This window comes from Rhinatrema bivittatum, chromosome 12, assembly GCF_901001135.1.
Source record: "Rhinatrema bivittatum chromosome 12, aRhiBiv1.1, whole genome shotgun sequence".
Taxonomy (NCBI): domain Eukaryota; kingdom Metazoa; phylum Chordata; class Amphibia; order Gymnophiona; family Rhinatrematidae; genus Rhinatrema; species Rhinatrema bivittatum.
Genome location: NC_042626.1, coordinates 29941031 through 29957530, shown reverse-complemented (window position 1 = coordinate 29957530; position 16500 = coordinate 29941031). Strand labels below are relative to the sequence as shown.

Genomic DNA, 16500 nt, shown 5'->3' with positions numbered 1-16500 from the left:
TTGAGAGATTTGTCCTGCTTTTATTGCATTGTTTTGCTTTTGTTTTTATTGTTTAATGATCTGTTTAGTTTTATCTTATTTTGTTTCTATTTTATTATGAATGTTTACTATTGTAAACTGCTTCGATCTAACTGCCATTGTAGAAGCAGTAAATAAAAGAGAGTGTAAATAAATAAATAAAATGATCCTGTTTGGAGAGACGCAACCCAGTAGGTGAACTAACCAATTCTAGAGCAAGAAAGTGCAAAAAAACCCACGTCCTTTCGCAAAAGTGGAATTAAAAAGACAGAGGAGACTCATACATCATCTACTGCATGGGCAGACCCATGCATGCTCAGAGAACCTTCTTGGTATTTTTGAGATCTGAGAGTGCTTTTCTGTTTCACTGGATGACGTCACCTGCCCTTTTTAAACATTTTTTTTTTACTGCTTCCGTGGGACAGGGAGCGTGCACGCATAAGAACATAAGTGCATAAGATATGCCATACTGGGTCAGACCAAGGGTCCATCAAGCCCAATATCCTGTTTCCATCAGTGGCCAATTCAAGTCACAAGTACCTGGCAAATACCCAAACATTAAATAAATCACAAGCTACTATTGCTTAATAATTAATAGCAGTTTATGGATTTGTCCTCCAGGAACTTATCCAAACCTTTTTTAAACCCAGCTACACGAACTGCTGTAACCACATCCTCTGGCAATGAATTCCAGAGCTTAACTATGTGGGGCTCTTTCATGGCCCCGCAGCACCACACTGAGCATAAGATAAAGAAATATTGCCGGGATTGCTAACAAGAAGGTTTAAATAGACTGGTAATCAACATTTAAAAGTAACAGGTGAATTTTCAAGGGGTTACGCATGTAAATGTAACAAACTCGTAGCAATTTTCAAAAGCTATTTACCGGTATTAAGTGCACTTAACAAGAGTAAAACCTATTGGCAATTCAATGGTATTTACTGTAGCAATTTTCAAAAGCTCACTTACAAGGGTAAAGTGCATTTACACCTGGCAAACCCAGCTTTTGAAAATTGGGAACTTGGGGGAGGAAGAGCCCATGAAAAAAGAAAGTATGCTCAGATAACCAGCATATTTAATGAATCGCCAGGCAAGCTGGACAATGAGGCTTTTGCTGTAACAGAGGTGATGCAGACAAAAACCACTAACAATCCAAGAAAGCATGGGAGAAGTGCAGGGGCTTCTTACTGGTGGGCAAGCAAGGGTAAAACACGTAGGATCAACCGAGGGCTATGGTATGGCAGTAGGAAGGGAGAAAGTGTAAACGAGAGGGGCACTGGTGACACCTCTGCCATCATGTTTTAGGTTATTTCCCCTCTTTTAAATGTATGGGGGTCAATACTGAAAGGCTAGCTGGCTAGCTAAGTTAGCCAGATATGCTTACCCAGCTAACTTAGAAGGATATTCAGCAGGGTGGCTGTGCCGCTGAATCTACTCAAATAGCTTTAAAAGTTAAGCAGATAAGTATATCCAACTAACTTTAGACGGTCTAACTTATCCAGCTAAGTTATCCAGATAAATGTGACTATCGTCACTTCTTTGGCTAACAGAATAATTTTCAAAGGAAAATGTAAATGTACCATATGATCGTAGCAATTTTCTGAAGCCCATTTACCCACGCTGAATACTGGTCCCATGGTTTTCCGATCACTCTGCATGCAGAGCTCTGGCAGCCATGCAGTTCCTGGAAGGAGCTGGCTTCTTTAAGGGCCATATCTCCTTTTATTGGACCACATGAGAATGAGCCTTTAAGCCTGCAATGTGTCGTCAGTCTCTGTTTACCTTGATGAGTCTAAAAATGGCTTGTAAGCTACGACTTTCCACTCATCTCTCTTGGCAGAGTATCTCAGCTCTCGGACAGTTTCAGTCGCCGTGTCCAAATCAACTAAGTAGTGGCATTTGGTAAGATCTACCTGCAAGAGAGAAACGAATCATAACCTTTGCAGACTGAGCGGAAGGCCAGGGAAGAATTTCAAATGTCCCATCAAGAACATTTCTAAACCTGCTGATGGATTTAGGAGGACTCGTCCTCACTTTGTATTACCCAAAGTATTTCAACATTGTGATGATAACATTCCCCAAATTCAACTTCTTACTGCACAGAGTAGACCACATGCACTTTTTAAAATCATAGTTTCCAAATAAATATTCCTCTCTCTCTAGAAATATACACAAATATCCCTATCCTGTCAACGCAGGATGGTGTAGTAGATTAGTGCTCTGTTATACATTTACATTCTTTGTGCCCAGTAGTATTTCCCTATTCCTTTGGGTTTCCAGTTCAGTGGCAATCAGCAATGAGCTTTTGCTCATAACTACCTGGGAAACTTTCCCTCTTTCTAACCATCTCCCCGCTCCCGTCTAGCCTGGCCACTGCGATAGTCTTTGAGCACAGTCCCCTCCAGAACCCAGTGCACATGCACTCAGAGTCTGGCCACTGGGTGCTACTGTTGTGCAACAGTTGATGTTCTCTCCCCTCACAATAGTTTTGAACGCCATCTCTGCAACAACCCCAATCCCAGCTGTCTTCAGAGAGCATAAACCAAGCTTCAGAATCAAACCCAGGTCTCCTACATGGCCACTAAGCCATCCAGGGTAGCCTCAGTTTAATTCTACATTGCTACGTTTTGAACAAGTTTCCAGAGGACAGGTCCATTAACACTTATTAGCCAGGCAAGTGCTGGGAATCACCACCTCTTATGTCTGGGAATGAGCAATACGAAAAGGATCTGGAGAATCCCTTCACCATCTATCCAAGTTCTTTATAGACACTGCATCCTTTGATGGGAGAGGAGTGATGGGAACTGTAAAGCTAAGTTGGGTGAATGGGCAGACTAGATGGGCCATATGGTCTTTTGCTGCTGTCACGTTTCTATCTTGCGGGTACATCAAAGTGACCCAGATGGACCATGGTCAGAGCCCAGATGCTGGGCTCGATGGACTTTTGGTCTGACCCAGCATAGCCCTTCTTATGAGCACTGCATTACAGCTGTAATGCAGTGCTCACGAGGTCCAGAAGTCAGCAGTAGATGTGACACAGTCTAGTACAGAACTATACAGACAAGAGTTATGTGGAGGTTACATCCTGGATAGTACAGCTGATGCAGCTCACAAGGGAGGAATACTGGCCTAGTAACAGAGCTACAGCAATAATGTGGAATCTGATCAGGGGTAATACTGACAGAGCTGTGTTTGGCCAGGCACAGCACCGAAATATAAATGCTAGTGAAGCATCAGATAAGGGTGCACTGCATGCTGGAGGCCTCTAACAAATGTTAAGTGCTTTAAATTTCATGATCACTGATTAATTTACAACACTGAATAAAATAATTTCCAATAATATTCAAACTCACGAAAGAAAACCTAGGAAATTACAAAAATACCAGTGATATTACATTGTATTTTTTAGCACACACAAAAAGATAATGCATCTTTCTTATATTCCCATTTTTAGCGCCTAACTATTGCAAGAAGCTCCTTGGAGGAGAAAACCAAACTTGCAATAAACTGGCCAGTACAATGAGAAGGTCAGAGCATCCACAATTAACGTGCGATGCAATGCTCATTGCATGCATTTTCAGAAGCCGAGACCTGTGACCGGCCTGATTCGCTCCTACTTATATTTTTCTTTAAAAACTCCAAAACAAAAAGGAAATAACCGCACGGAAAAGGCAGACTGAACGATGCAGATAATACCACCATACACCGCATTCAAAAGCTGTCGGAAGGCACAACTTTCTCCTTTTATCAGCCATTCCAGTCAGGATGGGTGCATGCTAGACCGACAGCAGATGAGAAGAATAATTTCACTTTTAAATGAAATTCATCTCATTCAATTCACAATTTTCTTAATGACTCATGTGAGCGGCTAAAAACGGGATCATCAACAGATGCCTGCAACAGACTCTAAATGGCACCAGCGTTCCTTGTCAGCATAGCCTAAAACGCAGAAGGACCTCTGTTTCCCTTTCAAAGGAAGCATAATTAAAGGGTTATTAAGACTTCTTTCACTAACCAAATACTTGTAGAAAACAGCGACATTGAATCTCAAATGTTATCAGAAGTGAGAAAGTCTGATGAAAGAGTCTCCCTGTTTGTGCCTACAACAAACATCCTTTATTGAATAGGGCACTAATGTAGTAACTGAGCATCAGAGAAACAATAATTATCACTAACCTACTGAACTATTGCTCTCGGAGCAACAGATGTGCCAATTAACAAAGCCTGCAATTTACAAATATCTTTTAGTCATTTATTTGCTGTCAGATAATTGCATTTTAGCTATACATTTGCTGAAGAAACATTGACAACTTCAGATGCATCAAAGACCTGTGTTTCCCTGGAAATCCACGTTACATCCCTCCTCCAGGAGGTAAAATGGTCTGGCAAGGTGAATCACAGGAAGGGGCCGTGGCCAACCCCCAACATCGTACCTAACTCTTTGCATGCTAGAGTTTCTGAAACCAGTTTTCCTGTCTGGATGGCGACAACCACCTAAGGCAGCACAAGGGAAGCAGGCAGTGGAGATGGCCACGTTCAGGCCTGTTTGATGCCACCTATTTTTATTATCAGCTCTGACTTTTTTTTATACCAGTTGCTTGCGCTGGTCGTTCTAATTTTCTAAGTGGCTTTGGTGCTTTGACGGTGGTGGCCCATAAGTGAGGTGAAAGAACCCTTAAGAAAAAAAGAAACCTCAGTCAAAGGAAGACTCTAGCTCAGGAGAACCATTTCTGCGGTTCCTCATAGACGCTGCGGCCTTTGATTTCGATAATCACTCCTGAAGATGTCTCTTAAAGGTCTTGGGAAACACTGTTTCTCTACCTGAACAGCTGCACAGACCTTCAGCCTGATCTCCTCTCTTAGCTCTGGGAAATTATCAGCCATTCGGTGCTCAATGATCAGAGAAGAGCACGTTTCATTGACTTCCATAACCAAGTTTATGCTTAAAATCCTTCTCAGCTTGGCTCTATTTATATGTAAATGGGGTTAGCACCGGGCAGTAACTGCAAATCCGTCTGTGCACGTGAGACAGTCCTCTCGGGAAATTAAACACACTGGGGATTGACGTCATTAGCCCTGCTCGGAAAATGATTTTTCCCATAAAAGCTCTCTGCAGGAGTCAGCATATCAGCGTTCGGCCATGCATATCTCGGATTCCTAGGATTTTTTTTACCAAAAAAAAAAGCTTGTCCAATTACAAACAAAGAGCCATTTTTAACTGCAACCCTTCCTGCTGCTAAGAGTGAAAGCTCCTTTGGAGGCCTCTGCTTATCCAAGATTCCAGCCTTACACTTCCTTATTCTAGGCCTCACCCACAATATATTTGAGTCTTACAGCCGCCACCATGAGGCTTGCTGGGTTGGGTTCTCAGAAGCCAGCCAATAAGGCAGCTCAGTTGCACATACGATTAATTTAGTTACAAGTGGCAAAAGGTGTGAAGCCAGCAGAGCACCTTTGTGCTAGCAGTTTCTATTTCAGTTGCGCTCTCTAAAATAATCCACCCTGAAACCAAGATCCCAGAAGGGTTTACTGTTTGTATATCAACGGCTGTAACAACGTTAGTCACCGTAATGCCAATTTCTATGCCGATGGTTAGCCCACGATGCATTTCTGTGGCTCTGCTGAAACAAAGTTCTGGAAGCAAAGTCAACAGCATCGATGTGCCTGGATGAAAAAACAAAACAAAACTGCAATGCAGCACTAATAAACATTATATTAATTTATAGCATGATTACATCCATAAATGAACTACATAAACAAGGACCATCATTAATTTACAGAACTCTCGTATACACAACCGCAGTTTATGGCTAAAGAAGATAATATTTATAACACTAATTGACCAACAGCTAAACTGCTACACTAGTGATTATCATATTAATACAAAGTACTATTTTATCCAAAAATGCATTGTATCACTAATGAAGACTGTAAAAATTTATAGCACCACTATACCACCATTGAACATCATCATTAATGAATACATTAACTTTAGGCACTGTTGCACATCATCACTAATGAATCTTTTGAATCTTCAGTCTCCATCAAGGAAATTCTGGCACAGACACACTCAAGCACACCCTGAAAGCACTACAAATCAGAGTGAAAATTACAAAAAAAGCAATAAGAGAGAAAGCATTCAATTCAGGAGGGGCAGCAAGTGACAAGTTACCAGTTTGATCAGTAACAAAGTTTAAAGCAGGCCATGATGCCGCAGCAGGCTGCCGCACCGTGGCTCTTGGTATTCTACCACCTCATTGGCTGGCCCGGCTTTTATTTGTTCCTGCAACTTACACTGTGCTTCACTGCCAAATAACTCCCTTGTCTAGGCCAATGTTTCCCCAACCGGTGTGTCATGGCACCTTCACACTTGATCTGGTGTGCCACGGAAAAGTCACCACTGCCTGATGCTCACATCCAGGCCGGCACCTTCACAGCAACAAGAGGCCCCGCGGTGGCTCTTACAAGTGTAGGAGCTCCTTTCTTGGGCCTCTTCTGCCTAGCTACAGGTGCCACCCGACACCTCCTCTTCGGCCCATTCCTGAGCCCTCTTCCTTTGAGTTCCTCCCATCTCCGTCCTATCCCTCCCCCCCCCCCCCCCCCCCCCCCGCAGGCTGACAGAGGGCAAGAACATGCACCGATCACTGGTCGTCACTTGCTCTGTGCTCGGGGAGCAGCAGCAACGAAGGAGCTCCAGACAAAAGGTCACTAATTTGAGGCCACGGCCCACAGCACACCGACTGCTTCCTTACCTTGCACTTTTATACCCATGATGGGTTCACGTGCGGCTCTGCCTCTGTTTTAGGATTCGACCACGCGTTCTCTCCGTGTCTGTACCACCCGCTCCACGGAGGGCGGTGTGCCAGACAACATTTTATTAATGTAGGTGGTGCCTTGGGTTTGACAAGCCTGAGAAACATCGCTCTAGGCAATAGCCCGGTGACCAATACACTCACTGCACCGAAACGTGACTAAGTTGATAGGTGCCAGGTCTGGGCCTGATGAAGTAAGCACAGCTCTATTTAGGCCAATGAAAAGATCTCACCTATAGCTATTTATTGACCTTTCTTTCCACACCACAATATGAAAAAGAATGGACCTTTAGCACAAACTTGGAGCTCTGAGGCAGATTCAGACTTCAGATCATACTTGTGATTTTTTTTTTTTTTAAATTATAGATATATATATATATATATACAGTATTAATATCCTTGGGCAATTTACAGCTTTTCAGTACTTTAAATCTGCCTTTGAAGTGGCTATAAAAATAGAGTAAAACATTACATGTGAATACACGTTTGAAATTTCTAGGCTGCACTTCTCATTTTGTAGATAGTAAAAGTGGCTTTACATCTTTGTTACAATCTTGTGCATAACTCATTTTGTGGTCTCATCTTTGAAATATCTTTTTCTCTTGGGTAGGTTGCTATCAGAGCAGGAAACGAAAGTCGCAGAACCTGCGTCCAAACGACGTGCTGGTGTGGCCTTCTCCACGGTCCAGTGCCTGCCTTTTGAGTGGTGAGGGAAGGGAGGGGAAAACAATGCCACAACCTTAGGTTCCTGGTGGCCCTGGGCAACGTTTAGCGCTGAGGCCCTCCCTGGCCTTTTCCTCTATGGCCATTGCTCACGTCCTCTAGCCTCCTGCCCAACCCCCATGGCCACTGCCCTGGTCCTCTTCCTCTTGCCTCCCCCCCCCCATGGACCCTTCCAGGTTCCTCCTCCCACATCTCCATCCCCCTCTTCTCCTCTTCTGTCTGGCAGCATCAACATGGGGCCTGCGAGCCCGCACATATTCACAGAGCCTGCACCGACTCCCCTCCTGCATGAGCTCCCTGGTAACAGGAAGCCTGTGTGAGGGAGGGGGGCCTGGGACTGCGGGCCACGCAACAGGCTGGGCGTTGATTTTTCTTCCTACTGCCGCTGGGTGATCAGGGCAGCAAGCCGCCTTCCTTTTTTGGGGGGGGTCTGTGGGCTCCTTTTTCCTTTCAGGATCCCTCGCCCACCACCCTGGCCCACTTGCTTGGGCGGAGTTCAGGTCACTTACTGGCACTCGTGCTATTTTTCTGGGCCCCCTTTTCCGTCTGGCCCTGGGGTTTGCCGCGCCTGTATCTAGTGCCGCTTTATACAGAACTCAAGGAAGGGCACAAGCCACATGCGCTGCCTCCTCTCTCTTCCAGTCACCGCTCCAGGGTTTGGAATTTCCAAATGATTCAAGAGCAACTACTTTCAAAGGTAACAATGGACAAGTATTCAACCAATATCGCTAGGCCCAAGACAACAGACAGCTGGACAAGAGGTGGCCAACTCCAGTCCTCAAGAGCCTCAAACAGGCTTAATTTTCAGGATATCCGTAATGGACATGCATGAGATAAATTTGCACAATAAAAAAAAACAGCGCATGCAAATCTATCTCATGCATGTTCATTGCGGATATCCTGAAAACCAGACCTGTTAGAGGCTCTTGAGGACCAGGGTTGGCCACCCTTGAACTAACTCCCCACTGTGGGGCTCGAGATGTTTCACTCTCTGAATCCGGTGCGAGAAAGACCAATATTCTCTTTTAAAAACAGAGAAGGCTGGGTCAAGGAATTCAAGACAAAAATAGCTTGAACCTGCAGGAGGAACAGAGAATATGCACCACCCCGATTATCAACCCTCAGTTCTAGCATACAGACAATCCCTCCAAACAAGCAGCCTTTTGTATGGAGGAAGAGAGCAGTGCCCGACTCAATGACAGAGCTCAGCAGACAGAAGAGATTAACCTAAAAGGTGCAGACGACCACAACACAGCTAATCCAGGAAGGAAGCTTTAAACTAATCCCCTTAATAACCCTTCCGGTGGGTGAAATCCTGACCGCTGCATGACCCTTCAATGTTTTTTTACGGTGGCTGCTTTGGGCTCCCAGGGACCCAGAGGGCTCGGGTGCTCTGCAATCTGCAAAATGAATAGGTGTTTTAATAAATCTACAAGCAGCGAAGCTGGATGGAGCTAAAGCCTAGCTACATGTATGTGCCCCATGTGTCAAACATTCTAAATTAGGCTTAAAAGTTAAATGTTTCTATAAGACAAGTTCTTAAGAGTGGGGTTTACTCCAGCCCTAATCTTTAATGTTCTTTCTGTTTTACCTGAGACTAGCAACTGAAGTCTCGCTACTGTATGTTACCATACCCAAGAGTCCTGTATGCATTCCAGGATTTAATAGAACAGAGAAAGCAACGAGCAATCCCGGTCAAACTGAGCTCATTTACCTTAAACCAGGCGGGCTGGTTGATTTGATTTTTTTTGTGGAGATAAAGTGTGCGTGTGTGTGGATTGCTAAGAATGGACTGAATGAGCTCAGGGAGTGAACCAACCTGAAGAGCAAAGTCCTGCTCCTGAGGTCGCAGAGCGGAAAACCTGAGCTGGTAATTTTAAGCGCCTTTCACGAGCAACAAAAACAGCAGAAAAAACGTAAAGAAAAAAAATTTTTTTTTTTTCTTCAAATAAGAATTTTAAAAACCTCGCTCCTTTTGACTGGCACAGAAACCTTGGGAGCTTCCAATGTGGAGGGGGGGGGGGGGGGGCTGCGAGGGAATCATCAGGAGGCCATTCAGGAGAAATTGGCATTTTCCACGAAAATATCAACAGCGCCTTTGTGTTCTTCCACCGTAATCAGCCCAAAGGCATAGAGAGAGGGAAAAAAAAAAAAAAGCTAAGCTAAAATGCCTCCCCCCTCTTTTTTTTTTTTTGTTCCATTGGATCTGTGCTGGGATTATATTAGCGAGACACAATGGCGTTGACAAGCTCTTCACAAGACGCAGCATGGAGGCAGCTGATTTCTGTTGAATGCCCCACTGATAGCTGTGCGCTGCTCTTGCTGAACTCACAAAATTACATGAATAGGCCGGGTAATAAGCGGGAGGGGGAGGGGAGGGTTGTTTTTTTTTTTTTTTCCCTTTCCTCTAAATGAGGACCCTTCTTGGATAGAATTTAAGCAATGTTATTACATTTACAATGGGGAACGGCACAAAGGAGACAAAGTGTTTTTATAAGCCGATACCAGGAGGCCAAAATCTAAATTGGTACAAAGAGGCTAAGTGGTTATTATCTCTGCAACTTGTTAGATGTCATTAAGAGAAGAAAAAAAAAAAAGCCTCAGTCTTATCACCACACAGTTCTCACTACTTTTGCCAAAAGGATAAGTATTATTCTCCGGTGAAAGAAAATGCCTGGCTTAAAAAAAAAAAAAATCAGCTAATTTGTGCCACAAGCAATTTTGAATATTTATAGCAGCATCAGATGGGAGGGATGCGGGCATTTGGCTGCCACAGGTCACTTAGAGACCCCAGAGCTTAAGGTCACAAGGGGCAAACTCTCTCATTCTTTCTTTTTTCTCAGCCAACAGCATTCTGGGATTTGCAGTTCTTCCGATTTTAGTGCAAAAAGACAAACATCAGATTAAAAAAATAAAATAAAATAAAAACCACAAGATCACATCACTCTGTGTGTAGCAGACGAGCTATTCTGGACCCCTGAGGTTACCAATAATTCCATATCATCAGGGACAGGCAGACGGAATGGGCCATCTGGTCTGTAAATGTGTGACTTTTATTCCTCTGAATCTATGAACTTGTATTGACTGCCATGCTTGAAGAAACTGGAACTAGAAATCTATAGATGCAATGAGGCAAAAGCAGGTCTGGGTCAGCCTGACCTTTGTGACATGGTGCTTTCTGGTCACTTTATAATATACACACGAGGTGCACATGGGTCTTTCCATACTCCTATATCCAATACTGTTATAACAGATAGGATGCATGCTCCTACTTTTCTATGTGCACTTCTGAAATCGTGCACGGATACAGCATGGATCTTTTAACCGCAGAGTCAGGTAATTCTGCACTGACGTGAGGACGAAGTGACTGCAATCACTCCATTCCCGGTCCATGCCTAGCACGGACAGAGATGGCCAAAAATAAACCCCAGAATGCCGGAGGAGGCCGAAGTCAGAAAATCAGGGATGGCACCAAGTGCTCCTGAGAGGCTGGAATTAGTCGAGAGGCTTGGTTGTGAAAAATAATAAAATCATCAACTTGTTCCTGAGGGGTTAAAGCCCCACCTTGTTGACCAGAGATCCTCTTTGCAAAATTAAGACAAATTTATGACAAATTCAAGAACTAGAAACTTAGTCGAGAGAATTCTGGAGAAAGGCAGATGCAGAACAGAAAAATCAGGCCGATCTGCCGGCCTCTAACTGCATCTCTGTATAATTACTGTTAGATTTAATACCCAGCACTTAATATCGGAATCCCAATTTATTATGAAGAGGTAACTCAATTTGGGGATTTTGATGGCAATACAATCCACAAAAGTGATTTAGAAATGCAAGCAGAGCCTAGGAAACCAGTTATCATCTTAGGATCCCGTTTCGGACCATGCACTGTATAGAAGAAGTAATTATTGCCTTTTTCTATGTAAAACAAATTATTGACTCCAGATATAACCTTCAGAACATGCCTGTGGAGCACGACAAGTAAATTAATCTCTGCAAATGGAGAAAATATTCTAATGGGTTGTGGGTGCTGCCCTAGCAGAATAACGAATGGTTTAGATACTACACCACAGAATGCAGAAAGCGAATGTGTTGATATTAATTTGCCATCGATTTCAGCACTGCTTGCATCTCTCTGTCTATTAAGTGTTCCGAGCATTATGCCACACAAAAGCCAAAATTTGTACTAGTGGCGGTGTAGTGCATTTGGGCCTGCTGCGGCCCCGGGAATAGCCCAGGAACACGACCAGGCTTGACTAGATCGGTTTTGTTGCTGCACCACAGAGAAAACTGGAAGCAAACCAGGAAGCTCAGCCAGAGGCATAGGAACAAGTTCCTTGGAACACGAGCAGCAGTTTCATTTAATTTGCACCATGGCTAACTAAATATAATTTGCAATCAGGTTTCACGGTGACTGGATCTGAGGTGCGGAGGCAAAGACGTGAAAATTAGGCGGGACCTTTGGGATGGGCGAGTAAGGCGGGCGACTGCCTGGAGTCGTACCAGAAGTAAAGCTTGCGCAGCCAACTGGGTCATAGAAGCAGGATCTCCCTCCCCCCCACAGCCGGCAGCGACACCAGAGGAAGGCGCCCCTCCCCCAGGGACGGATTTAAGACCAGAGGACCAGGGATGGAGAGAGTTTCAACCCCAGAACCGAGAGAGAGCACATTCCCATGCTGCCTATGCCTAAATCCAGCCCGGCCCAGCCTTCCCCCACCCCCGCCCAAGGTGCCATCGAGGCCAGCAGCCGTCCTGAGGACCGGTTCATTCTGCCAAGTTCCACTAAACAAATGTGGCGCAAAAAGGCTTCAGTTCTTTTCAAATTTATATCCATAACAAGGAGGAAGGAAAAGAAAAGCGCCAACAAAAATCTACAAAATCAAATCCAAATAAGAGCACTGAAATCCTAGGAAAGATACAAACTCCGCTGTTCTGTGAATAGTATCCCGGCACATGATGTGCTTTAGAATGGTAATCTCGAGGGCACACAGCCCTTTTATAAGGCCACTCCTACAGAGCTTCAGCGGGCACGAAAGATTGCCACTGGCGACAGTAGAAGCCATGGTTGTTTCAGCATCAGCTAAATACTGACTCCAGAAGCAGAATCCTTAATGCATTATCCGGAAACGGCAGCCACTTGCTATTGGCCAAGTAGCATTCTAGGAAAGGCCCATCTTCCGCCTGAGCCTTTATCTGTGTCAACGTTGCGCCCTCTGCTAACCTTTGCATGCAGCTCATTTAAACAAAAATCCCAAAAAACAGTAAATCCAGTCTGTGGCTTCATTTTTTTTTTTTTCATCTCTCACAGGCAGCCGAGGCAGGCCCATCCGATTTACAGCTGTGAAAATCCCCTCTACTGAAACTAAACGTTTCAGAAAAGGGCTTCCAATTGGCCGCAGTCCGCCTTAGAGGGAAAAAAACATGGGTACGCTTGAGTGCCATTCACTGCAGCAGGGTTCACCATGAGAGGACTGCACTGTATCATTAAGAACAATTACCGAGATACTTTAATGAGATATGATTAACAAGGCACAGCTGTATTTTTTATTCTCTGCACAGAATATCAAAACAGCTCACCAAGATGGCAGCTCACAAAAAAAAAATAAAAAAAAACTCCCTGCAAGAGAAGAGCTGCAAAACTTCTCAAGTCACTCCGGAAGTCAGCAGAAGCTGCAAACGATCTGCTTCATGGGGTTGTGTCTTGTGCTGGTTCGTCAGGAGGACTACAAAGTGATTTGGGGGTCTCGCCTACTCTTCCCTCTCAAACCCAAAGAGCGAGTACTCGCAGGACGCGATACAGAGTAGCCCCAAGTTTGTAAGGAAGGTCCCCCCCTAGCTCTCTGTGAGCCCGGTAACTGCCACTGAATTTGCCCCTTGACATACAATTGCAGCAAACTGCTTTCTCTCTCTTGCTGTCTAACTGGCGGAGAGATGCCGTGACTTCTGTAATACTTGTGTACAGACAGAAAAACCTTGGAAGAACCCCCCCCCCCCCCCCGCTCTAAAAGCAAACAGAATACAGGTCATTCCTTACTAGTCCCCGTGCTTCTTTTTTTGTTTGGTCACGTGGGCTTAAGTTAAGTGAGGAGCAGGAGAGCTGAACCGTGGGCATATCAAGTTCAAAGTTCATTCTAACCAAATAATTATCAAAACCAGCCTGAGCCAGCCAACTTTACCTGGGTGACTGTGCTTTTCAGGAACTTCCTGTTCCAAGGGCTGGAGAAAAGTCACGACCCAGGTTATGAGCACAGGGCGCATGCTCATTTTCAGAGCGACTAAAAGGTCCACTGGGTCTTGGCCATATTGAAAGGAGCATATTTGGGTCAAGGGAGGAGACACAGGTGCAGAGAGAGCAATTGTAAGATTTTGCGGGTTCAGAGCCCCCTGCCATGATCTGGACAAAAGGAGCAGGGGCTCACTGGGGAGGGTCCTTCCCATAAGGAGGGGAAATATCTCTTTCTCAAGGTCCTTGGGGTTTTATCTTCTCTTGGGGCTCTGTTGCACATTAGTCCATACCCAGTTAGCCAAAAAAATAAATCACACTGCACACAAAGGCTGTTCAAAATAAAGCCTTTACTTGTCACTGTAAACAAAATCCACAGTGTACACCAAGGGTTTGTTGCACAAAATAAGTCAGAAAAATAAGTCCAAGAACAAGAAAAATATACTCAGTCGCTCATATTAATAAAATGGTGCACATCCTTAGCAGGTAAGCTCGCTGAGGAAGTAACCCTCCTCTCTGAGATCTTCCCTACTACCTGTGTTTCTGGAGGCAGCACTCCTTCTCTCTCACTATTCTCTTCCAAATTTCACAGCAGATGAGTCTCTGGCTGATTCGTTTTTCTAAGTCAATATCTCTTCAGTACTTTCCTCAGCCTGGCACTTATCTCTCAATTCCCACCAAAAGGAATCCTCTTTATTTTCTCCAAACCTCCAAGTTCTCTCTCTGGACAGATGAGAAATATGGACTTAAACCTTTCTTCCTTGGAGACTACTACTTATCCTCATACGAACTCTCAGGAATTCATTCTCCCCCCACTCCCACCCTCAAATATCTGAACAACCAACCTTAGGCCCCAGCCACCCACCCAGAACAGGACTTGTCCTCTAGGTGTCCCTCTGCCGAGAGAGGGCCCAGCTCCTAGTGCTTTCCCTGTGAAGTGAAGTACCCCACAGCAGCACCTCTGTTAGAAAGATGCCCCACAAACTCTCTGAACTCACTTGGGAATGAGAGATAGTCCACCCAAACATTTTCCACACTGGCTGTGTGCAAGGCAGAGAGGCATTTCAGATTCACCTCTGTCCAATGAAGAAGTAGGACTATTTCCTCCAACACCTGAGGACACTTGATGCCTCTCCCTGATGGTTCACATAAGCCACCACCCTAGCACTGCCCGGTAGAAGTCTGATAGCATGGCCTCTAAGGAGATCCACAAACAGAGGCAATGTAATCACCTTGATTTCCAAATGAATGAAGGAACATTTCACCTCCTCCTGCAGCCAGAAGCCCTGCGATATGGATAGAGACAAGGAGCTCCCCAATTGAAAGGACAGGCCTCAGTTACTGCTGTGATTCTGCAGGCAAGTCCAGTTCCATTCCTCCATCCAAGCTGCCAATGTCTGGCCACCAGCAAAATCTGATCTGCCTCCATAGCACAGCTGGAAGCCTGAAGAAATAGACCTGACTGAGAGGCCCATCTGGACAGCAATGCTCTTTGAAGAGGCCTCATATGAGACCTTGCCCAGGACATAGATCCAATGTTGCCGCCATGGACCCAGGAGCTGTAGATAACTCCATGTTTGATCACCTTGCCCAAGTTGAAGGAAAAGTTCCAGCTTCAAATCCCCTGATTTGTCAACCTAATATACCCGCTCTCTGAGAAAGACAGCTCCCAATTACTCCCAATGTCCAGGACGGAATGGGAATGTTCTTGGAAAAAAGTCACACCCTGCCTAACACTTGCAAGACGCGAACCATCATGTACACTTTCCTATGCCAATTTCGCTCTGATCAGCTAACCGACCAGGTAGGGGTGAACCCGAATTCTTTGTTTCCTCAATGCTCCGGCTACTAGTACCATCACCTCTGAGAAGGGCTGTGACAGCGTGGTTATACCAAACAGTGGAGCCTAGAATTAATAACAACCCCCTAGCACTGCAAAACGAAGAAAACTTCTGATGTTCTGATCTTACGGGGTTATAAAGCTTCAACTCCAATCGGAGTCTGACGTTTAAGAATCTTCCATTCCTCCCCACCATCAATGACTTCAATGTTATCCATTCTGAAATGAGACGCTCGGAGAAACTGCTGACTCCCCGCAAATCTAGAACCGGGCAAAAAAGAACCTCCCTCCTTGAGTACTACAAAGTAGATGAAATATCGAGCATTGCCCCTCGTTGGGATGCAGAAACTGGAATCACCGCCTCAAATGAAAGAAGACGATCTAAAGTCCCTGATATTGCCTCTCTCTTTTGGACAGAATGGCAATAATAATAATAATTTAAATCTTTTTATTATTATTAGACTGAACAATACAATCAGAATCTGGTGCACACTGTTTCTTGCGTACACCAGGATAACAAGTCAAGACAGGACGTGAATCAATTAGTAATCATAACCTCCCTACCCGTCTTCATAAAGTCCCAGTGTCAAACCCCCACATCTCCTCCACCTTAAACCCAAAGAAGCTTCTGAAACGGGATGAAAGAATTCTAGGGCGAAACTTTTCCCAATCACATTAAAGTCGCACTGAGCTAAGATAACAAGGACATAGATCTGATAAAACTGGGACAGATGATCGGCTACCACCTGAATTAGGGATTGGGTGTCCCAACATTGATTCGGCTGTGCCAGAGGAGCTTTCTTTTCCAACCCCCCTGTTTTCTGATGACTGCCAAATAGGCTGCATCTTCTGAGAGCTGCAGGGCTGCCCCTGAAGCTTCCCATAGT

General features: G+C 44.7%; 1 protein-coding gene across 2 annotated transcripts in view; it reads right to left on the bottom strand.

The window, feature by feature from the left end:
* Window positions 1-16500, bottom strand: part of ALG9 (ALG9 alpha-1,2-mannosyltransferase) — a 100706-nt gene that overhangs the window by 23633 nt on the left and 60573 nt on the right. Inside the window, exon 14 of one of the 2 annotated variants that reach the window (XM_029573147.1) lies at window positions 1801-1931. In XM_029573147.1, the coding sequence (XP_029429007.1) occupies window positions 1801-1931 (131 nt within the window). Of the gene's footprint in view, window positions 1-1800; window positions 1932-16500 lie in introns of those variants that run through there. The other variant, XR_003852176.1, reaches the window with a different exon arrangement.